Here is a 23,838-nt window from a genome sequence, read left to right as displayed (position 1 = left end):
TTTTTATTGCCATGATTTGGGATCTGAGTGGAGGATGTCGTAGTGGCTTGTGCAGCCCTTTGAGACACTCGTGATTTAGGGCTATATAAATAAACTTTGACTGATTGATTGATTGACCATAAATCATTCTCAGGCCTGGACTGTGCACCTTACCTCCTTTTGCACTATTTGTATTTTCTTCCTATGTTTGTGCATATTATGTAGACTTTCGCACTGATACTGGAGTTGTTTTTAATCTAATTGTGCCAGTCTATAGTGACAATAAAAGGCATGCTAATATATTCTATTCCAGTGGTTCTCAACCTTTTTTCAGTGATGTACCCCCTGTGAACATTATTTTAATTCAAATATTCCCTAATCAGAGCAAATCTTTTTTGGTTGAAAAAAAGAGATTAAGAAATAAAATAATGTCATCAGTTTCTGATTTATTAAATTGTATAACAGTGCAAAATATTGCTGATTGGGAGTGGTCTTTCTTGAACTATTTGGAATTTTTTTTAATAAAAATTACTAAAAACTTGTTGAAAAATAAACAAGTGATTCAATTATAAATACAAATTTCTACACATAGAAATAATCATCAACTTAAAGTGCCCTCTTTGGGGATTTTAATAGAGATCCATCTGGAGTAATGAACTTAATTCTAAATATTTCTACACAAAAAAATAAATCTTTAACATCAATATTTATGGAACATGTCCACAAAAAATCTAGCTTTCAACACTGAATATTGCATTGTTGCATTTCTTTTCACAGTTTATGAACTTACATTCATATTTTGTTGAAGTATTATTCAATAAATATATTTATAAAGGAATTTCTAATTGTTGGTATTTTTAGAATATTTAAAAAAAAAATCTTATGTACCCCTTGGCATACCTTCAAGTACCCCCAGGGGTACGCGTACCCCCATTTGAGAACCACTGTTCTATTCTATTCTACAATTCTGCACTGCGCCTGCTATGCCTCCCTACAGCCAGGTGAGGGCGATGTTCTGCCAGTAATAGCTTTTTTCCCCCCAACAACATGAGTTTATTTCAAGGTAAAACGGCATTATAAAAACATACTATACTTGCTTTGTGGTTATTTCTTAATATAGCAGCAATACTGAGCAACGTTACGATAATTTATCTCAGATTAAGGTAATTTCTGGTTTCCTTTTTGGCCAACACTGATTGGATGTGACTACTCACGTGACACGGGACAATACGGAAGTTGAAGGTTTTCTAGAAAAAAACAAAACCTAAAAACAAGCAGAGCTTCATTCGCGGTTCCAACGAACTCTGTGACCTGGCGTGGCTCCGAGCTTTTAAACGCATTACCCGACATTCGTACCCGGGGTTTAACAAGATGCTGAACGCCGCCGCTGCCGAGAGAAACAAGGAGCCTATCTTGGCGGTGCTCCGGGGCTGCGTGAACACCGACCGGCGGCTGAACGCCTTGGAGATATCCTCCGGTACCGGGCAGCACGTGGTGCACTTCGCCCGGGCGCTCCATAACATCACGTGGCAGCCGTCAGAGTTGGACCATCGCTCACTGGCCAGGTACTAGTTTATTACACCTGTTGTGGCTGTAGAGAACCCACTTGACGTTGCTGCCGTGTTGACAGTATAGAAGCCTATCGCGCCCACAACCAGCTGGAGAATGTCAAGCCCGCCATCCTTCTGGATGCTTCCCTGGCTCATCAGCACTGGGGAGGGATCCAACCAGAGAGCCTGGACCTGGTGCTCAACATCAACATGATCCACATCTCCCCCATGGCTTGTACGGAGGCAGGTATCTAATTCAGTGGTTCTTAACCTGGGTTCGATCGAACCTTAGGGCTTCGATGAGTCGTCTTCAGGGGTTCGACGGAGCCTCCGCCTCGGAGGTCAAGACGCACTCGACTAATCGTGTAAATCAGGGTTCTCAAACACGCAGCCCGCGAAACGTTATTTTGAGGCCCGCACCTTAATATGGAAATGTAATGTTGGTGCGGCCCGCGAGTTTTATATGAATGGAGCTTTACAGCGTCATACTTGAATACTCTCGATTTTTCCAGGAGACTCACAATATTCATTGCCCCTCTAGGGGTAATCCCGCCCCCCAATCCTGCCCCCTATTGTAGCCTGGAAGAGTTAGGGCTGCATTGGATTCTGGGTATTTGTTCTGTTGTGTTACGGTGCGGATGTTCTCCCAATATGTGTTTGTCAATCTTGTTTGGTTTGGGTTCACAGTGCGGCGCATATTTGTAACAGTGATAAAGTTGTTTATACGGCCACCCTCAGTGCGACCTGTATGGCTGTGGATCAAGTATGTCTTGCAGTCACTTCTGTGGGTCTGCAAAAACCTCGTATAATATGTGACTGGGGTGGCACGCTTTTCATGTGGTGGAAAAGCGGACGAGAAAGCAGGTTGTAGACGACGTCAAAGGCAGTGCCATCACGGCACGCCCTTATTATTGTTGTCCGGGTAAAAACTGGGAGAATGATTGTCAGGAGGGGCACTGGTGTTTCCCGGAAAGATCGCGAGAGTTTGCAAGTATGTTGCTACGGCAGGAAAGCCATTCAAAGAAGGTGAATTCATTAAAAAGTGCATGTTAGATTTTTTTTAAGAAATCTTTTCTTGCGGCCCAGCCTCAACCAGTTTCTGCATCCAGTGGCCCCCAGGTAAATTGTGTTTGAGACCTCTCGTGTAAATAAAAACGTTGATACTTTTATTAGTAGACTGCACAGTTCAGTACATATTCCGTACAATTGACCACTAAATGGTAACACCCGAATAAGTTTTTCAACTTGTTTAAGTCGGGGTCCACGTTAATCAATTCTGCCTATCGGCTTTATGGATATGGAAACAGCAGAAGTCAGACTGATTTGCATGTGTGTAAGTTGTTGTGAATTCATGCAATGTGTTGGTTTTGTTCTTTGAACAAGGTGATGTTGATGCACGGTTCATTTTGTGCACCAGTAAAAAAAAAAAACATAACTGTCTTGAATTTGAAACAAAAACAATTTATTTTTTACTAATGAAGGGTTCGGTGAATACGCATATGAAACTGGTGGGGTTCGGTATCTCCAACACGGTTAAGAACCACTGATCTAATTATAACAGAGAGGCCACTCCCACGCTGTGCACCCACGCAGCTCTTTTTTTAGGTACACCTGCACTACACAGTAACACAGGCCTGGGCAATTATTTTGCCTCGGGGGGCCACATTTAGAGAAAAAAAATGTGTCTGTGGGCCGGTATATCTATTTTTAGGAACACTAACACAAAACCTCACAATAATGTCTGATTGAATGCTAAAAACGTTATGACAGACCGCCTTAAAAAACATAATGGATTTTTTTTTCTATGAACGATAAAACACTGAATATTGACAAAATATGGACGTCACGCCCCCTTTCAATCGACATATTTTACAATCAAGTTAAATGCAACAAAAATGCACAAAACAGTGAAATATGACCACAAAGGGTACAAAATAAACCCACCTACAGTCTGATATATCTGATATTTGCTGAATTTCCCTCAGGGATCAATAAAGTACTTTCTATTCTATTCTATATATCAGTAGTTCTCAAATGGGGGTACGCGTACCCCTGGGGGCACTGGAAGATATACCAAGGGGTACGTGAGATTTTTTTTTAATATTCTAAAAATAGCACCAATTCAAAAATCCTTTATAAATATATTTATTAAATAATACTTCAACAAAATATGAATGTAAGTTCATAAACTGTGAAAAGAAATGCAATAATGCAATATTCAGTGTTGACAACTAGATTTTTTGTGGACATGTTCCATAAATATTGATGTTAAAGATTTATTTTTTTGTGAAAAAATGTTTAGAATTAAGTTCATGAATCCAGATGGATCTCTATTACAATCCCCAAAGACCACACTTTAAGTTGATGATTACTTCTATGTGTAGAAATCTTTATTGTTAATTGAATCACTTGTTTATTTTTCAACAAGTTTTTAGTTATTTGTATATCTTTTTTTCCAAATAGTTCAAGAAAGACCACTACAAATGAACAATATTTTGCACTGTTATACAATTTAATAAATCAGAAAATGATGACATGGTGCTGTATTTTACTTCTTTATCTCTTTTTTTCAACCAAAAATGCTTTGCTCTGATTAGGGGGTACTTGAATTGAAACAAATTTCACAGGGGGTACATCACTGAAAAAAGGTTGAGAACCACTGCTATCTATCACTAAGCTTTAGAACTTGTTGTGAAAGTCTCCTTCCACGTCTGTGAAACGCTTCCCGCCCACACTGCTTGGTGCCTCGTCTGAGCTGCCGTGACATAGATGACCATAGTAACTAATTAGATGACCATAGTAATTAATTAGATTACCACAGTAACTGGTATATCATCCATAAGCGCAGATTCCAACCACTGAAATACTTTGTATAGTTGAAGACTTGCAGTCATTAGAATACATGACTGCACATCATAATGGCAGCTACAGTTTCCATCTTAAAGATCTAAAAAGATTATTTGGGAATGTCCAGCGGGCCAGATTAAAAAGCTTAACGGGCCGCATGCGGCCCCCGGGCCTTAATTTGCCCAGGTATGCAGTAACATCCAAGAGGTGTGTTAAAATCCTGCCTTTACAATACGTCATGGGAGCTTCTTGTGATTGAATCTTATGACAAGGCTAACTAAAGAGGGACTGACTTTTTCACCCCCTCAGCTTTTTTTTAATCCATACACTTGCTTTACTATCAAATAATATAATATTTTATCATTGAGATGTGTAATTCATAAATTAAAAAAAACAATGATTTTCAAATCCTTTTCAACTAATATTCAATTGAATAGACTGCAAAGACAAGATATGTAATGTTCAAACTGAAAAAGTTTTTTTTTGCAAATAATCATTCACTTAGAATTTAATGGCAGCAACACATTGCAAAAAAGTTGACACAGGCGCATTTTTACCTCTCTGTTGGATGGCCTTTCCTTTTAACAACACTCAGTCATTGTTTCAGAACTAAGGACACCAATTTTTGAAGCTTTTCCGGTGGAATTCTTTCCCATTCTTGCTTGATGTACAGCTTAAGTTGTTCAACAGTCCGGGGTCTCCGTTGTGTTATTTTAGTCTTCATAATGTGCCACATACTTTCAATGGGAGACAGGTCTGGACTACAGGCAGGCCAGTCTAGTTCCCGCACTCCTTTACTATGAAGCCACGCTGTTGTATTATGTGGCTTGGCATTGTCTTTGTGAAATAAGCAGGGTCGTCCATGATAACGTTGCTTGAGTGGCAACATATGTTGCTCCAAAACCTGTATGTACCTTTTAGCGTTAATGGTGCCGTCACAGATGTGTAAGTTACCCATGCCTTGGGCACTAATACACCCCCATACCATCACAGATGCTGGCTTTTCAACACTGCGCCTATAACAATCCGAATGGTTCTTTTCCTCTTTGTTCCAGAGGACACAACGTCCACTGATTCCAAAAACAATTTGAAATGTGGACTCATCAGACCATAGAACACTTTTCCACTTTGCATCAGTCCATCTTAGATGAGCTCGGGGCCCAGAGAGGCCGGCAGTGTTTCTGAGTGTTGTTGATAAATGGCTTTGCATAGTAGAGTTTTAACTTGCACTTAATGATGTAGCAACGAATTGTAGTTACTGACAGTGTTTTTCTAAAGTGTTCCTGAGGCCATGTGGTGATATCCTCTACATACTGATGTCGCTTTTTGATACAGTACCACCTGAGGGATCGAAGGTCCGTAATATCGCTTACATGTAGTAATTTCTCCAGATTCTCTGAACTTTTTGTTGATATTACGGACCGTAGATGATGAAATCTCTAAATTCCTTGCAACAGCTCGTCGGGAAATGTTGTTCTTAAACTGTTTGACCATTTGCTCACACATTTGTCAACAAAGTGGTGACCTTTCACTCATCTTATATCAAAATTTATAATTAAAAAGGACCAAATAATTTAACAAACTTTAACTTTGTTGGTGATGTATTTTTCAAAAGAGATTACTGCTTTTTGGTTAATGTTAATGTTGATTCTGACCATTTTCAGGCCTTTGTTAGATTATGGAGACTTAATTTTTATACTGAACAAAAATATAAACACAACAGTTTTGTTTTTGTTGTCATTTTGTACGAGTTGAGCTCAAAGATCTAACACTTTTATTGTACACACAAAGGAGCTATCCCCATCAAATATTGTTCACATATCTGTCTAAATCTGTGTTCGTGAGCATTTATTCTTTGCCAAGACAGGTATCACATACCAAGATGCTGATTAAACAGCATAATTATTGCATAGGTGGGCCTTGGGCTGCCCAAAATAAAAGGCCACTCTGAAATGTTTTGCTTTACTGGGATCTGGTGGAAACACCATTTGCCTCAAGCAGTGCAACACATTCCTTCACATAGAGTTGATCAGGTCGTTGATTGTGGAATGTTGGCCCACCCCTCTTCAATGGCTTTGCAAAGTTGCTGGATATTGGCAGGAACTGGAACACGCTGTCGTATACACCGATCAACATCATCCCAAACATGCTCAATGGGTGACATGTCCGCTGAGTATACTGGCCATGCAGGAACTGGGCAGTTTTAGCTTCCAGGAATCGTGTACAGATCCTTGCAAAATGGGGCAATGCATTGTCATGCTGCAACATGAAGTGATGGTCTCGGGTAAATGGCACAACAATGGGCCTCAGGATCTCTTCACCGTATGTCCGTGCATTAAAAACTGCCATCAATAAAATGCACTTGCGTTCGCTGTCCATAACATACGCCTCCATACCATAACCCCAGCCCCACTACAGACCACTCCATTCACAACGTTGACATCAGCAAACCGCTCTCCCACACGATGCCACACACGCTGTCTGCCATCTGCTCTGAACAGTGTAAACCGGGATTTATCCGTGAAGAGAACACCTCTCCAACGTGCCAGACGCCATTAAATGTGAGCATTTGCCTTCTTAAGTCGGTTACGATGACAAACTGCATTCAGGTCGAGACCCCGATGAGGACGACGAGCATGCAGATGAGCTTCCCTAAGAGGGTTTCTCACAGTTTGTGCAGAAATTATTGGGTTATGCCAGAGGTTGGGAACCTATGGCTCTAGAGCTCTAGATGTGGCTCTTTTGATGACTGCACCTGGCTCTTAGATAAATCTTAGCTGACATTGCTTAAAACGGTAAGTAATGAATAATTCCGCTGGTAATCACAGTGTCAAAAATAACGTTAAAAATATAAAACATTCTCATGCATTTTAATCCATCCATCCGGTTTCTACCGCACCTGTTCAAGAAGTTGCATTAATGGTAAGAAGTATTTTATTCATTGTTGGTTAGCTTCAGAATAACAATGATAGTAAAAAGAATAAGAGACTTATTATACTCTAAAAATGTTGGTCTTACTTAAAAATGCATGCATTTAGTTGTATTTAGTCTTAAAAAAATACTATATGGCTCTCACGGAAATACTTTTTAAAATATTTGGCTTGTATGGTTCCCTCAGCCAAAAAGGTTCCCGACCCCTGGGTTATGCAAACCAAGTGCTGCAGCAGCTGTCCGGGTGGTTGGTCTCAGACAATTTTGGAGGTGAACCTGCTGGATGTGGAAGTCATGGACTGGTGTGGTTACATGTGGTCTGCGGTTGTGAGGCCGGCTTGGATGGAGTGATAAATTCTCTCAAACGCTCTATGGTAGAGAAATTAACGGGCACCAGGTCTGGTGGACATTCCTGCAGTCAGCATGCCAACTGCACACGCCCTCAAAACTTTAAACATCTGTGGCATTGTGCTGCGTGATAAAACTTCATTTTTCAACGTGGCCTTTCAGTGTGGGCAGCCTAAGGCAAACCTGTGTAATAATCATGCTATTTAATGAATTTGTGAGGTGGGATGGATTATCTTGGCAAAGTACTGCTCACTATCACATATTTAGACCGATTTTTGAACAATATTTGAGAGGAATAGGTATGTCGTGAATATGGTAAAAGTTTTAGATCTTTGAATTCAATTTGTGAAAAAAAGTGTTGCATTTATATTTTTGTTCAGTGTATGCACCTGACACTCTGAAGAAACTGGATATCACTGTGCCTTATGTTTTATTACTGTTTGTGGTAACCTTGTATGCAACAGCAAACTGTCCATCTTTGTCATGTCGATAGATGGTTTTGATATATATGTATGTATATGTATATATATATATATATATATATATATATATATATATATATATATATATATATATACATACATCCACTTCCTACCGCTTATTCCCTTTGGGGTTGCGGGGGGCGCTGGTGCCTATCTCAGCTACAATGGGGCGGAAGGCGATGTACACCCTGGACAAGTCGCCACCTCATCGCAGATATATATCATTTCTTGGTCTGGTTCCCCCTTTATTTATGTTACTTTATGTGTAGAGACTCCAGTCGCTACAGTTTGCCGTCACAGGACATTCTTGGCATGTTGTTTCTTCGAGCCAACACAAGTCTCGGTAAAAAAAAAACAAAAAAACTTCAGATTTGCATGCTTCACTGTGATAGAATGAACTACAAAAGGATCTGTGGCTAACTGATCCGATCACCTTGGGAGAACTTCAGTCCATTTTAAAGGAGTGAGAAGCTGTTTCTATTGGGCACTGTACTTTATTTTGAACTTGTTTATATTGAAACATTTAATTTTTTTACCTGTTGTGTGTTTTTTTATGTTTATGTTGCAAGTAATTTGTGCGTTTACTTACAGGGTGTGACTGCTCCTGTTTGTTGTTGTTCTTTGTATTTTTCTAACCTGTTCTGCAGCTCTTGGCCAAGTCGCGCTTCTAAGAGATTGTAATCCCAATTAGTTTTTAGACTTAGACTTAGACTTGGACAAACTTTAATGATCCTCGAGGGAAATTGTTCCTCACAGTAGCTCAGTTACAAAAGATGCAAAGGATAATGCAGGTATAAAGTACACTAAAAATGTACCACAGTAGCAATATAAAATATAACGTGTAATATTTATATATTATATATACAGTATGTGATATATACTGATATATATTTTTTATATAATATATTCAATATATAACAAATCCCAATTACCATATACAATATTACAGTACATGTAACGGCTGCAGCAAAACAAAAGTGCTTCATAAAATAGAGAGAACTCTATTTTATAAATGTTATTTTTTTATTTTATTTTAGCAATTTTATCCATCAACATACTCACTTTGGTTTCAAAAAATAAAGGAAAATTAAATGAAATGTTTTTAATTCAAACAAAGAAGTTTCTACTTTTTTTTAAATACCAATTGCTTTTTCTTTTTTTTGTTGGTTTAGCTTCTATTGTGCTGCTCGTCTCGGCTACATTGGTGACATGCATCCTCCCGCCAGCTCTCGCCGTAAAAATTATTAAAGTGATTTAAAAAAAACAAAAACAAAAAAAAAACCTGTAAAGTAGCATTGTTTCTGCAGTCCAGATGGTAAAATTAAAATATAAAAAAATAGAGAGGTATATCATTTTTTACGTCGTGATTTAATACTGAATGTATCGTAATATCAGCACTACTACTATTAAACTGAGCCTAGTCAAATTGCCATCACATTCATACAAATATATTTTTGTGTTATTGTTTCTTCCTGATGATGTACAACACAATTCTTCCCCTTCTAGGGTTTGTTCAAAGGGGCTGGAGTGGTGCTGAAGCCCCAAGCCCTGCTCCTGACCTATGGGGTGAGTTTAAAACAACTACCTGTGCACTCTTTGGAACATCAACTTATATTAATAAGCAATACTTTTTCCAGCCCTACGCTGTTAATGGCGACATCACACCACAAAGCAATGTTGAGTTCGACATCGGCCTGCGGCAAAGGTAAAGTGATATTTTATTGTGTAAATATGTACAAATAAATCTTATATTCATACGCAGGAACCCAGAGTGGGGGCTTAGGGACGTCTCCCTCCTCAAATCCCTTGCAGAAATGAATGGTTTATTCCTGGAGAAAATTGTAAGTCATCAGTTTTTTGGGCATGAAACTTTTGTTGTCCTTGAAAATGCTAATGAATTAGTTGTGTTGTTTTAGGTGGACATGCCGGCCAACAACAAATGTCTCCTTTTCAGGAAGGAGAGTTTGGTATGAAGGGTCGTTCTTTTATGGGACTGCTCAGAAGGAGGGTGAAAAGCGCCTTGAATGCACTCAAACTTGCATGTTGCCAAATTCACTCATTAGGATGAATACATACACAGTCAGAATGAATGTATCTTAAGTCTGTAAAACTACATCACTGCACACCAGTAAAATAACGCCTTTCAGCGGGATTTATTGTCTTTGCCTCTTTGCTGCTAATCCTATGATATTTACAATGATATATGTACAGTTAACCTTAAAGAGATACGTATGAGCTGCACTTTACATATTTAGGCATACATATAAAAACACCATTAAGAAAGAACACAACAATATAAAAAAAACGTATAGTTTACAGTGGTACTTCAGTGCCGCAGAATAATAAGCAAGCTTACAGACTTTTTTTTAACCCGCAATAAGTGGCTGTTTAATGACTGAGACGGCATTTAAAAGAGAGTAAAGTCTCGTCGGAAATTTTTGTCAAACACAAAAAGCGAGGTAGAATTTTGGAAAACTGAATGATACAAAAAGCACGGTATATTTTTGGGCGAAAATTCTCATCGAAAACCCAAATTATAAGATAGGTGCAGTCAAAAACCCAAATCATTTGAAAAACAGGATACAAGTATGGTAAAATCAATCAAAAACCCAAATTTGGAAAAAGGAGGTAAAATTAGGCCGAAGATTTTCGCTCAACACAAAACGTCAGGCAACAATTTGTAGAAAATGTTCCTTGAAAACTTAAATCATACAAAAAGCAAAGTAAAATGTAAAAAAAAAAACAGTTCTCCAACCTGAATCATAGGAAAAAAGGGGTAAAAGTTTGGCATACATTTTTTGGTCAAAACCAAGTCATATGAAAATTATGGGGGAAATGCTTGTCAAAAATCTTTATCATACAACAAGCCGAGTTAAATTTCGACAGAAATTTTCATCGAAAACAGAATGCAACAAAAAAAAGTGGTAAAATAATGGCTACATTTTTAGTCTGAGGTGAAATGCGAAGTAATAGTTTGTTTCCTTAAGAACCGGAATCATACAAAAAGCAGGGTCATGTGTTAGACAAAAGTTATCTTAAAAACCAAAATACAAAAAGGGAATAAAGGCTTGGTGAACACAAAGAGCAAGGCAAAATTTTGTGGACATTTTTCCTTGAAAACTTAAATCATACAAAAATCAAAGTAAAATGTTGCTTTCTTTTTCTTCAAACCCGAATCATAAAAAAAAAGGGATTAAGGTTTGGCTTTCATTTTTTGTCAAAACCAATTCATATGAACAAAGGGGTTAAATTATGGTAAAAATGCTCCTTAAAATCCTTAAGAAACCAAGTGAAATTTTGGCAGAAATGTTCATCGAAAACAGAATGGGACAAAAAAAGGGGGAAAATAACGGCTACATTTTTAGTCGGGAATTAAATGCAAAGCAAAAGTTTGTAGGAATGTTTCCTTAAGAACCGGAACCACACAAAAAGCAGGGTCACGTGTTAGACAAAAATGATGTAAAAAAAAAAAACAACTAAATAGAAAAAGGGGATAGCGGTTTGGCGAACACAAAAAGCAGGGCAACATTTTGTGGAAAATCATACAAAAAACAAAGAAAAGTGATGCATTTTTTTTCTTCAAACCCAAATCCTAAGAAAAAAAGGGGTAAAGGTTTGGCATACATTTTTAGTCAAAACCAAGTCATAAGAAAAAAGGGGTAAAATAACGGCTACATTTTTAGTCAGAAACGAAATAAGAAGCAAAAGTTGGTAGTTATGTTTCCTTAAAAACTGGAATCATCCAAAAGCAAGGTTTGTGTTGAAGAAAAATATTGTAAAAAACTTAAATAGAAAAAGGGGATAAAGGTTCGGGCACACAAAAAGCAAGGCAACATTTTGTGGAAAATGTTCCTTAAAAACTTGAATCATGCAAAAAGCAAAGTAAAGTGTTGCTTTCTTTTTTTCCAAACCCGAATCCTAAGAAAAAATTGGTAACAATTTGGCATACATTTTTGGTCAAAACCAAGTCATATGAAAAAAGGGGTAAAATAACGGCTACATTTTTAGTCTGAAATGAAATAAAAAGCAAAAGTTTGTAGACATTTTTCTTTAAGAACCGGAATCTTAAAAAAAGCATGGTCATGTGTTGGAGAAAAATGTAGTTAAAAAACAGAATCAAAAAACATTGAAGAAGTATTTGTAAGAGCAGAAGAAGACATTTGGATTGTGGTACCCAGTAGAACCGCAATCATCTGACATGAACAGTGTCAGTTCAGTGCTAAATGTTCCTCATGACCATCAGTTGGTGCCGCCATCTGTGCAAGAACAGGTCCTGAGACTTTTACGACGTCTGGCAGCTCTTCTTCACCAGAACTTCCCGGAGCTTCTTGAGTCTGCGTTCCGTGACGGCTTTGACGTAGCTGTCGGACTGGATGATGGCCACGCCGTCCTGCACCATCCCCATCACCAGCAGCGGGTTCTCCTCCAGGGTGATGTTGGGGCAGGGACACGTCCAGTCTATCTTGTCGATGGTCACCTCTAAGTGCTCGGTGTTGAAGAAGGACAGACCCATCTTCTCGTCTCGGAGAACCTCCTCCAGGCTGAAGCGCGCCAATCCGGAGTCCAGGTCCTCCACCAGTTCGGTCAGCCGCCCCACGATGGCGAAGTCGCTGCGGCATAAGCTGGGCACCATTTTCCCTTTGACCCGACACGCCTTGCAAGGTTTCCTTCTGGGCGTCGGGCAGTGGGCGTCGCACTCCTTCTGCGTGCGGAAGCTGTTGGCGTTGCCTTGGCAGCCGCCGTAGGCGAACGCCTGGCATCGTTTCATCATGGAGTTCCAAGCCCAACGCACTTCCCAGTTTTTGCATGGCCCCTGGACCGCCGGCAAGGAGCAGACCCCCGCTCCCTCGCGCTGACACGACGCCTTGCACTCCTCGAACGTCTCGAAGCGGTTGCGGCTGTCGTCGCAGCCGCCATTGCTGAAGGCCGCGCAGGTGCCCAGCTTGCCGTCGTAGAACCAATCCACGTGGCGCTCGCCGCTGCACACTCTGGTGTCCGCTTCCGCCAGGCAGTCCGCCGGCGAGAAGGGCCTCCCCATGGGCATGTCGGGGTCCTCGGAGAAGTCGTCGCCAGCCCGGCGTATGACCGACAAAGGGTAGTCGGCGCGGAGCACTCCCGCTGAGTTGCGGGCGACGCAGGTGTAGATTCCCGTGTCCCACACCTGGGCGCTGTAGATGACCAGCTGCCCGATGTTGGTGATGACCACGTTCCCGTACATCTGATCCGGCCTCATGACCAGGCGCTCACGGCGGTCGCTTTGCTTCTCCCAGGTGACGTCGGGTCTGGGGACGCCGATGACGTCGCAGTGGAAGCTGACCGTGCCGCCGACGTAGACGGACTGGTGGCGAGGGTTGGAGTACAGCGTGGGGGACATGGGCTCCTCCCGGGAGGACGTGGGCGTGGGGTAGGCGGTGGTGTCCTGCGGCGCCGACGGGCTGGTGTGAGGCCCTGCCAGGTAGAACCTGCAGGCGACCACCGTCAGCGTCACGCCGCGAACGCAGGCCTCGGCGTCCATGTAGCAGCGGTTGAAGTACGTCAGGCCGTCCGAGGCGCAGGTGAAGTTGGGCTCCTTCTCGCACCTGTCCTGGCACTTGCAGACGGGTTGGCCATCCCAGATGTCACAGGTGGCTCCCTGCTGGCTGCAGATAAAGCCATCGCACGTGGCCGCCATCGTGGCTACTTCGCCGAGGCCGCCGGGCTGAGCAGGTGTGCCATCGGAGAAACGTGCGGCCACGCAGCTGCTGAGTCCGCACACGTTGGTGCAGCACTTCTCAAAGTCCGCACAATCCTGACAATTAAAGAAACATATATATATATATATATATATATATATGTATATATATAGATATATATCTATATATATATATACAGTGGTGCAAAAAAGTGTTTAGTCAGCCACCGATTGTGCAAGTTCTCCCACTTAAAATGATGACAGAGGTCTGTAATTTTCATCATAGGTACACTTCAACTGTGAGAGACAGAATGTGAAAAAAAATCCAGGAATTCACATTGTAGGAATTTTAAATAATTTGTTTGCAAATTATGGTGGAAAATAAGTATTTGGTCAACCATTCAAAGCTCTCACTGTTGGAAGAAGGTTTTGGCTCAAAATCTCACGATACATGGACCCATTCATTCTTTCCTTAACACGGATCAATCGTCCTGTCCCCTTAGCAGAAAAACAGCCCCAAAGCGTGGTGTTCTTGGGATGCAACTCAGTATTCTTCTTCCTCCAAACACGACGAGTTGAGTTTATACCAAAAGGGATACATGGATGATACAGCAGAGAATTGGAAGAATGTCATGTGGTCAGATGAAACCAAAATAGAACTTTTTGGTATAAACTCAACTCGTCGTGTTTGGAGGAAGAAGAATACTGAGTTACATCCCAAGAACACCACACCTACTGTCAAGCATGGGGGTGGAAACATCATGCTTTGGGGCTGTTTTTCTGCTAAGGGGACAGGACGATTGATCATGTTAAGGAAAGAATGAATGGGGTCATGTATCGTGAGATTTTGAGCCGGAACCTCCTTCCATCAGTGAGAGCTTTGAATGGTTGACCAAATACTTATTTTCCACCATAATTTACAAACAAATTATTTAAAATTCCTACTATGTGAATTCCTGGATTTTTTTTTCACATTCTGTCTCTCACAGTTGAAGTGTACCTATGATGAAAATTACAGACCTCTGTCATCATTTTAAGTGGGAGAACTTGCAAAATCGGTGGCTGACTAAATACTTTTTTGCCCCACCGTGTGTGTGTGTGTGTGTGTGTGTGTGTGTGTGTGTGTGTGTGTGTGTGTGTGTGTGTGTGTGTGTGTGTGTGTGTGTGTGTGTGTGTGTGTGTGTGTGTGTGTGCGCGTGTGTGCGTGTGTGTGTGTGTGTGTATATAGAGTCAAAGTTACTGTGGTTTATCCGTTATAGAGTGCTTAATATCGGGGTAGAGTGGAACATATGTTAGGTCAGGAAAAAACACAGAGACTATTTCATCCCTACAAGCCTGTTTCGCAGGTTTCCCTGCTTGTGGGGATTTCCTTGAATAGGAGTAGGAAGAAGCTGAGCTTATTCACGGAACTACCGGGGTAGAGCAGAATATGTGTTAGGTTAGGAAAAAATACAGAGGTTATTTCATCCCTAGAAGCCTGTTTCACAGGTTTCCCTGCTCGTCAGGGGATTTTATTGCATAGGAGTAGGAAGATGCTGAGCTTATTCAAGGAACTACCGGGGTAGAGCAGAATATGTGTTAGGTTAGGAAAAAATACAGAGGTTATTTCATCCCTAGAAGCCTGTTCCGCAGGTTTCCCTGCTCGTCAGGGGATTTTATTGCATAGGAGTAGGAAGATGATGAGCTTATTCAAGGAACTACCAGGGTAGGGTGGTATTTTTTCTGACCTGATGCATATTCCACCCTACTCTGGTAGTTCCTTGAATAAGCTCCGCTTCTTCCTACTCCTATGCAATAAAATCCCCTGACGAGCAGGAAAACCTGCGAAACAGGCTTGTAGGGATGAAATAGCCTCTGTATTTTTTCCTGACCGAACGCATAATCCGCTCAACCCTGGTAGTTCCTTGAATAAGCTCAGTTTCTTCCTACTCCTATTCGAGAAAATCCCCTGACGAGCAGGGAAACCTGCAAAACAGGCTTGTAAGGATGAAATAGCCTCTAGTCAGGGGATTTTCTTGAATAGGAGTAGGAAGAAGCTGAGCTTATTCAAGGAACTACCGGGGTAGTGCGGTATGTTTTTCCTGACCGAACGCATAATCCGCTCAACCCCGGTAGTTCCTTGAATAAACTCAGTTTTTTCCTACTTCTATTCAAGAAAATCCCCTGATGAGCAGGGAAAACTGCAAAACAAGCTTGTAGGGATAAAATAACCTCTTGTCAGGGGATTTTCTTGAATAGGAGTAGGAAGAAGCTGAGTTTATTCAAGGAACTGTAGAGCGGTATTTTTTTCCTGACCTAACGCATAATCCGCTCTACCCTGGTAGTTCCTTGAATAAGATCAGCTTCTTCCAACTGTTATTCAATAAAATCCCCTGACGAACAGGGAAACCTGCGAAACAGGCTTGTAGGGATGAAATAACCTCTTGTCAGGAGATTTTCTTGAATAGGAGTAGGAAGAAGCTGAGCTTATTCAAGGAACTGTAGAGCGCTATTTTTTTCCTGACCTAACGCATAATCCGCTCTACCCTGGTAGTTCCTTGAATAAGATCAGCTTCTTCCAACTGTTATTCAATAAAATCCCCTGACAAACAGGGAAACCTGCGAAACAGGCTTGTAGGGATGAAATAACCTCTTGTCAGGAGATTTTCTTGAATAGGAGTAGGAAGAAGCTGAGCTTATTCAAGGAACTGTAGAGCGGTATTTTTTTCCCGACCTAACGCATAATCCGCTCTGCCCTGGTAGTTCCTTGAATAAGATCAGCTTCTTCCAACTGTTATTCAATAAAATCCCCTGACGAACAGGGAAACCTGCGAAACAGGCTTGTAGGGATGAAATAGCCTCCGTATTTTTTCCTGACCTAACGCATAATCTGCTCTACCCTGGCAGTTCCTTAAATAAGCTCAGTTTCTTCCAACTCCTATTCAAGAAAATCCCCTGACGAGCAGGGAAACCTGCGAAACAGGCTTGTAGGGATGAAATAGCCTCTGTATTTTTCCCTGACTTAACACATAATCCGCTCTACCCCGGTAGTTCCTTAAATAAGATCAGTTTCTTCCAACTCCTATTCAAGAAAATCCCCTGACGAGCAGGGAAACCTGCGAAACAGGCTTGTAGGGATGAAATATCCTCTGTATTTTTCCCTGACTTAACACATAATCCGCTCTACCCCGGTAGTTCCTTGAATAAAATCAGCTTCTTCCAACTGCTATTCAATAAAATCCCCTGAGGAGCAGGGAAACCTGCGAAACAGGCTTGTAGGGATGAAATAGCCTCCGTATTTTTTCCTGACCTAACGCATAATCCGCTCTACCCCGGTAGTTCCTTGAATAAGATCAGTTTCTTCCAACTGCTATTCAATAAAATCCCCTGAGGAGCAGGGAAACCTGTGAAACAGGCTTGTAGGGATGAAATAGCCTCTGTATTTTTTCTTGACCTAACACATAATCTGCTCTACCCCGGTAGTTCCTTGAATAAAATCAGCTTCTTCCAACTGCTATTCAATAAAATCCCCTGACGAGCAGGGAAACCTGTGAAACAGGCTTGTAGGGATGAAATAGCCTCTGTATTTTTCCCTGATTTAACACATAATCCGCTCTACCCCGGTAGTTCCTTGAATAAAATCAGCTTCTTCCAACTGCTATTCAATAAAATCCCCTGACGAGCAGGGAAACCTGCGAAACAGGCTTGTAGGGATGAAATAGCCTCTGTATTTTTTCCTGACCTAAGACATATTCCGCTCTACCCTGGTAGTTCCTTGAATAAGTTCAGTTTCTTGTTACTCCTATTCAAGAAAATCCCTTGACGAGCAGGGAAACTTGCAAAACAGGCTTGTAGGGATGAAATAGCCTCTGTATTTTTTTCCTGATATACATAAATACATACACATTTTTATTTATTTTTTTTACGACTCACCTCATCAAGGCTGCATTCTCTCTCGCAGGTGCTCTGCGCGTCCACCCACAGGTTGTTGTTGAGCTTGTTGGGGCAAAGACCTTCGTGCGCTAGGCGGGCTCCCGACACGCTGGCGCACAAAGAAAGTTGCAGGAACTCACAAAGCAAAATAAGGCGCAAATATCCACGCAGCCGCGGTCTGGTGGGGTCGGGCGCACGCCGCCAAACTGCGTCCTCCTCGGCGCAGGTAGAATGAAAATGACGCACAGAGATATTAAACATCTTTGCGCCGCCGCAGTGAATCCATAACGCACTATTGCGGCTTCACGGGTTGTCCACTTTGTGCGCCGACACGCAGGAAGTTGTCTTCTTCTGGCTGCGGGGACCCAAACGCGTCATGTGATTTTTAAATTGGGTAAAAAAAAGTGTTAGAAGAAATAGAATTATGGTGAAAATTGCAACATATAAAAAAGACAAAATGTCATTGCGCGCTTATATTTCCCAGCCAACCAAAGCTCAGAATGAGAAAGAAAAGAAGCAACATCAGCCTTTCAGACTACGTGCGGGGGATACTGCACTCTTGGATATCGATGTGATACCGGAAAGATACAGGGCCCGGATTTTTGACGCCGATGAACATTATGTACATGCCGGTTGTTATTTTTGCTTTTAATTAGTTGATGGTACATTTATTAGTATTTGTTAATACTAGACAATTATTATTGTAATATTTACAATTGTTTGATCAACTATAGTGCAAAATAGTAATGGATTAAGCAAAGAAATGAAACCAAGCACCGATATTATTCAGTTTAAAGGCCTACTGAACCCCACTACTACCCACCACACAGTCTGATAGTTTATATATCAATGATGAAATATTAACATTGCAACACATGCCAATACGGCCTTTTTAGTTTACTAAATTGCAATTTTAAATTTTCCTGGAGTTTTGTCTTGAAAACGTCGTGTAATGATGACGTGTACGCAAGACGTCACGGGTTTTAAGGAAATATGGGCGCTGCACACACACACAGCTAAAAGTCGTCTGCTTTAACGGCATAATTACACAGTATTTTGGAGATCTGTGTTGCTGAATCTTTTGCAATTTGTTCAATTAATATTGGAGAAGTCAAAGTAGAAAGATGGAGTTGGGAAGTTTTAGCCTTTAGCCACACAAACACACGGTGATTCCTTGTTTAAAATTCCTGGAGGTGAAGCTTTACTATGGATCAGAGCGCGGTCAAGCAAACATGGATCCCACCCGAATGTCAACCAGCAGGTTTCGGTGAGAAAATTGTGGTAAAAAGTTGCTTCTTACCGGAGAAAAGCTGAGCTTGTGCCGTCCATAGCTGCCAACGACTCCCCTGAGACACTGCGCCTCAAGACACCCGTGGAGACACTGTTCCGACTATCAGGTACTATTTAACTCACTAAAACACTAGCAACACAACAGAAAGATAAGGGATTTCCCAGAATTTACCTAGTAAATGTGTTTAAAAACATTGGAATCCCTCCCAATGCAATCGCGTTTTTTTTTTTAAACTTATTTTTTAAAAATAATAATAATGGATTAGATTTATATCGCGCTTTCCTATTGCCGTCCATAAAGCTAACGTCGACTCCCCTGAGACATTGGCGTCAACACACCCGTGGAGACACACCTCCGACTATCAGGTACTATTTAACTCCCTAAAACACTAGCAACACAACAGAAAGATAAGGGATTTCCCGGAATTATCCTAGTAAATGTGTCTAAAAACATCTGAATCCGTCCCAATGCAATCGCGTTTTTTTTTTAACTTATTTTTTTTATATTTTTTTTTTTGTAGTCCGTCGCTCTCAATATCTTCAAACACAAATCTTTCATCCTCGCTGAAATTAATGGGGGAATTGTCATTTTCTTGGTCCGAATAGCACTTTTTGTTGGAGGCTCCCATTAAAAACAACTTGAATATGTGAGGAGCCATCAAACATGTGACGTCATCGTCTGCGACTTCCGGTAGAGGCAGGGCTTTTCTCTTAGCACCGAAAGTTGCGAACTTTATCGTGGATGTTCTCTACTAAATCCTTTCAGCAAAAATATGGCAATATCACGAAATGATCAAGTATGACACATAGAATGGACCTGCTATCCCTGTTTGAATAAGAACATCTCATTTCAGGAGGTCTTTAAGACAGTGGTTCTCAAATGGGGGTACGCGTACCTCTGGGGGTACTTGAAGGTATGTCAAGGGGTAGGTGAGATTTTTTTTAAATATTTTAAAAATAGCAACAATTCAAAAATCATTTATAAATATATCCATCCATCCATTTTCTACCGCTTATTCCCTTTCGGGGTCGCGGGGGGCGCTGGCGCCTATCTCAGCTACAATCGGGCGGAAGGCGGGGTACACCCTGGACAAGTCGCCACCTCATCGCAGGGCATTTATAAATATATTTAGTGAATAATACTAAAACAAAATATGAATGTAAGTTCATAAACTGTGAAAAGAAATACAACAATGCAATATTCAGTGTTGACAGCTAGATTTTTTGTGGACATGTTCCATGAATATTGATGTTTAAAGATTTCTTTTTTTGTGAAGAAATGTTTAGAATTAAGTCCATGAATCCAGATGGATCTCTATTACAATCCCCAAAGAGGGCACTTTAAGTTGATGATTACTTCTATGTGTAGAAATCTTTATTTATAAGTGAATCACTTTTCACTTTTTCAACAAGTTTTTAGTTATTTTTATATCTTTTTTTTCCCAAATAGTTCAAAAAAGACCACTACCAATGAGCAATATTTTGCACTGTTATACAATTTAATTAATCGGAAACTGATGACATAGTGCTGTATTTCACAAGTTCTTTATCTCTTTTTTTCAACCAAGAATGCTTTACTCTGATTAGCGGGTGCTTGTATTAAAAAAATGTTCACATCACTAAAAAAAAGTTGGAGAACCACTGGTTTAAGAAACTGTTCAAAGTGTTCACAAAAGTACACACAACAAGAATTATGATGAACATTTTGAACCCTTCATTTTTTTTTATTTATGTATTTATTAATATGCGTTTACTTACTATGACATAGTATATGTTTATTATTTATTAGTTCACTGTTCTGTTGCAGAGAACAAGGAAATAGGATAAAATTGCTATGGTATGAAAAGGGGTAGGATTAAATAAGCTCTGCTTCTTCCTACTCCTTTTCGGACGTGCTGTCATGAAAAAACTGGAAATGTGTGATGCATCACATTGTATCGTTTGCATGTTCCAAATAAACTGAAACTGTACTGATCATTTTTGTAATAATTACTGTATGTATGTATCGATTTTTTGCACATCGTTATCCTTTTTCTATAGAAACATGATAAACACATTGTTAATGTATTCATATTAAAGTATGCTTATGTAAAATCATTTTGTTGTCTACATCAGTGTTTTTCAACCTTTTTTGAGCCAAGGCACATATTTTGCATTGAAAAAACCCAGAAGCACACCACCAGCAGAAATAATTAAAAAACAAAACTCAGTTGACAGTAAAAAGTTGTTGTCGCAATTGTTGGATATGACTTTAAACCATAACCAAGCATGCATCAGTACAGCTCTTGTCTCAAAGTAGGTGTACTGTCACCACCTGTCACATCACACCCTGACTTATTTGGAGTTTATTGCTGTTTTCCTGTGTGTAGTGTTTTAGTTCTTGTCTTGCGCTCTTATTTTGGTGGCTTTTTCTCTTTTTTAGGTATTTTCATGTCTTCCTTTGAGCGATATTTCCCGCATTTACTTGCTTTTAGCAATCAAGAATATTTCAGTTGTTTTTGTCCTTCTTTGTGGGGACATTGTTGATTGTCAAGTCATGTTTGGATGTACTTTGTGGACGCCGTCTTTGCTCCAAAGTAAATATTTGCTGTCGTCCAGAATTCTGTTATTGTTTACTTTGTAGCCAGTTCAGTTTTAGTCTCGTTCTGCATAGCCTTCCCTAAGCTTCAATGCCTTTTCGTAGGGGCACTCACCTTTTTTTTAATTTTTGGTTTAAGCATTAGACACCTTTTTACCTGCACGCTGCCTCTTGCTGTTTCCGACATCTACAAAGCAATTAACTACCGGCTGCCACCTACTGATATAGAAGAGTATTACACGGTTACTCTGCCGAGCTCTAGACAGCAAAGACACTCAACAACAACACAAAGTTTTCAGACTATAATTACTGGTTTGCAAAAAAAAAAACATTTTTGATCCAAATAGGTGAAATTAGATCATCTCCCACGGCACACCAGACTGTATCTCACTCGTGTCACGGCACAGTGGTTGAAAACCACTGGTATACATGTTGAATTGTGTAACTTTAAATATAAACTGTACGATTGGTAGAGCGGCCGTGCCGGCAACTTGAGGATTGCAGGTTCGAAACCCGCTTCCGCCATCCTAGTCACTGCCGTTGTGTCCTTGGGCAAGACACTTTACCCGCCTGCTCCCAGTGCCACCCACACTGGTTTAAATGTAACTTAGATATTGGGTTTCACTATGTAAAGCGCTTTGAGTCACTAGAGAAAAAGCGCTATATAAATATAATTCACTTCACTTTGCATGTTCAAAATAAATGTTTTTGTGCATGCACCTAGAACCCTGTGTTCAATGACTTATCCCCCTTTTTTAGACCCCCAAGTGCAGCTGGGATAGGCTCCACAAACAACAAAACAAACACGACACCAACATTCCTAATTGTTAGAAAGCCCACTGTTTATATTTGTGTTTATGCTTCACTGATGGGAGTATTTGGCGTGCGCCCTTGAACTCACTGTTGTGTGGACTGTTACTTAACAGTTTGCTTACATGTACAGCTTTCTCTGACGCTGCCACAGAAAGACATGTTTTATGCCACTCTTTTTTGGTCTCATTTTGTCCACCAAACGTTTTATGCTGTGCGTGAATGCACAAAGGTGAGCTTGGTTGATGTTATTGACTTGTTGGAGTGCTAATTAGGCAAATTTGGTCAGTGCATGACTGCAAGATAGAGTAGAGTAGATTAGATTAGGGAGTACTTTATTTATTCCTTCAGGAAAATTACAATTTTCAGGACAATCCCATTCAAGATCAGACAAACATTACAGGGAGACAGAACAAGATCGCTGATGGGTCTGCCGGCTTCCAGCGCCCCTTACAAAAAACATGAGATAAAAAATAAAAATCGGTCTAAGCCTGGCCCTCTGGAGAGGGGGTCCAGACTGAGGCCAAGGGGAAAAAAACAACTCATAGCCATAGCACACATCCCTCCTACATGTGTGTAAGAGGGAAACATCAAAGAACACAAAGGACATTAAAGACATTAAATCAGCGGATACAACCAGCCACTTCTACATACAGCTATGAATAAAAAGTTGATGCTAATTGATGCTAACATGCTATGTAGGCTAGCTGTATGTACATATTGCATCATTATGCCTCGTTTGTAAGTATATTTAATTTCCTTTACTTATGTCCTCTGTGTATCCAGTTTATTTCTCCATGTTACATGACACATTATCTGTATGTAATATTGGCTGCATAGTCTGATAGTTGTGTGTGTGCCATGTTGTTCCAGACCACAGCAAACATTACCCAGCTTGCAAAGATTGTAATAAATCCATCAGAAGTTAACTTGGACACACACATCCATACTTTTGGCCATTAAAAGTCAGTCATTTCCAGGAGTTATCTCCCCCTCTGAGAAGTTTTACTAATGTTTTCCAATCTTGTAAAAATAGATTTTAGATTTCAACATTTCTGTCAACAAAGATTTGCGTCCGCCTGCGACACTTAGTCATTTTGATAGTAGGCTAATATAGCTAAGTAGACACATCACATGTTGCCTTCATTATATGACTTACATAAATCTTTAAATTTTTTGCGGCTCCAGACCGATTACTTTTTTGTATTTTTGGTCCAATATGGCATTTTCAACGTTTTTGGTTGCCGACCCCTGAGTTAGGGTAACAGGACTGAGTGAAATTAATTTTGAATTTTAATTCAGTTGTTTTTGTAGTTTGTTTTTTTTTAAAAATAAGCCAAATGTATATTTGAGACAAGAAGCAACACAATTATGTGAAAGAAATTATGACATGTTTTACTTTTATCTATAGGTTTTATTTGTTATTATTATTTATCTATA

General features: G+C 40.3%; 2 protein-coding genes across 2 annotated transcripts; one reads left to right on the top strand and one right to left on the bottom strand.

The window, feature by feature from the left end:
* Positions 1–1,190: 1,190 nt before the first annotated feature.
* Positions 1,191–10,289, top strand: mettl26 (methyltransferase like 26). The gene is made up of 6 exons (XM_061880972.1): positions 1,191–1,544; positions 1,610–1,772; positions 9,644–9,703; positions 9,775–9,842; positions 9,900–9,978; positions 10,054–10,289. The coding sequence occupies exons 1-6, from the start codon at positions 1,351–1,353 to the stop codon at positions 10,108–10,110; spliced, it is 621 nt and encodes a 206-aa protein (XP_061736956.1). The 5' UTR covers positions 1,191–1,350; the 3' UTR covers positions 10,111–10,289.
* wfikkn1 (WAP, follistatin/kazal, immunoglobulin, kunitz and netrin domain containing 1) lies at positions 10,267–18,267 on the bottom strand. Its single transcript, XM_061880971.1, has 2 exons — positions 17,721–18,267; positions 10,267–13,925 (listed from the first exon to the last, which is right to left on the bottom strand). Exons 1-2 carry the CDS (start codon positions 17,979–17,981, stop codon positions 12,420–12,422), a joined length of 1,767 nt encoding a protein of 588 aa, XP_061736955.1. The 5' UTR covers positions 17,982–18,267; the 3' UTR covers positions 10,267–12,419.
* Between the last annotated feature and the right edge of the window lie 5,571 nt (positions 18,268–23,838).

The sequence above is a fragment of the Nerophis ophidion genome, linkage group LG20 (genome assembly GCF_033978795.1).
Source record: "Nerophis ophidion isolate RoL-2023_Sa linkage group LG20, RoL_Noph_v1.0, whole genome shotgun sequence".
Taxonomy (NCBI): Eukaryota; Metazoa; Chordata; class Actinopteri; order Syngnathiformes; family Syngnathidae; genus Nerophis; species Nerophis ophidion.
This window is presented reverse-complemented; position numbering and strand designations above follow the sequence as displayed.

Coding starts and splice junctions, on each gene's coding strand:
- mettl26 (XM_061880972.1), top strand. CDS start 1,351: ATGCTGAACGCCGCCGCTGCCGAGAGAAACAAGGAGCCTATCTTGGCG. Junction 1,773..9,643: donor CCCCCATGGCTTGTACGGAG/GCAGGTATCTAA, acceptor TTCCCCTTCTAG/GGTTTGTTCAAAGGGGCTGG. Junction 9,704..9,774: donor CCCTGCTCCTGACCTATGGG/GTGAGTTTAAAA, acceptor TACTTTTTCCAG/CCCTACGCTGTTAATGGCGA.
- wfikkn1 (XM_061880971.1), bottom strand. CDS start 17,981: ATGTTTAATATCTCTGTGCGTCATTTTCATTCTACCTGCGCCGAGGAG. Junction 13,926..17,720: donor GAGAATGCAGCCTTGATGAG/GTGAGTCGTAAA, acceptor TTTAATTGTCAG/GATTGTGCGGACTTTGAGAA.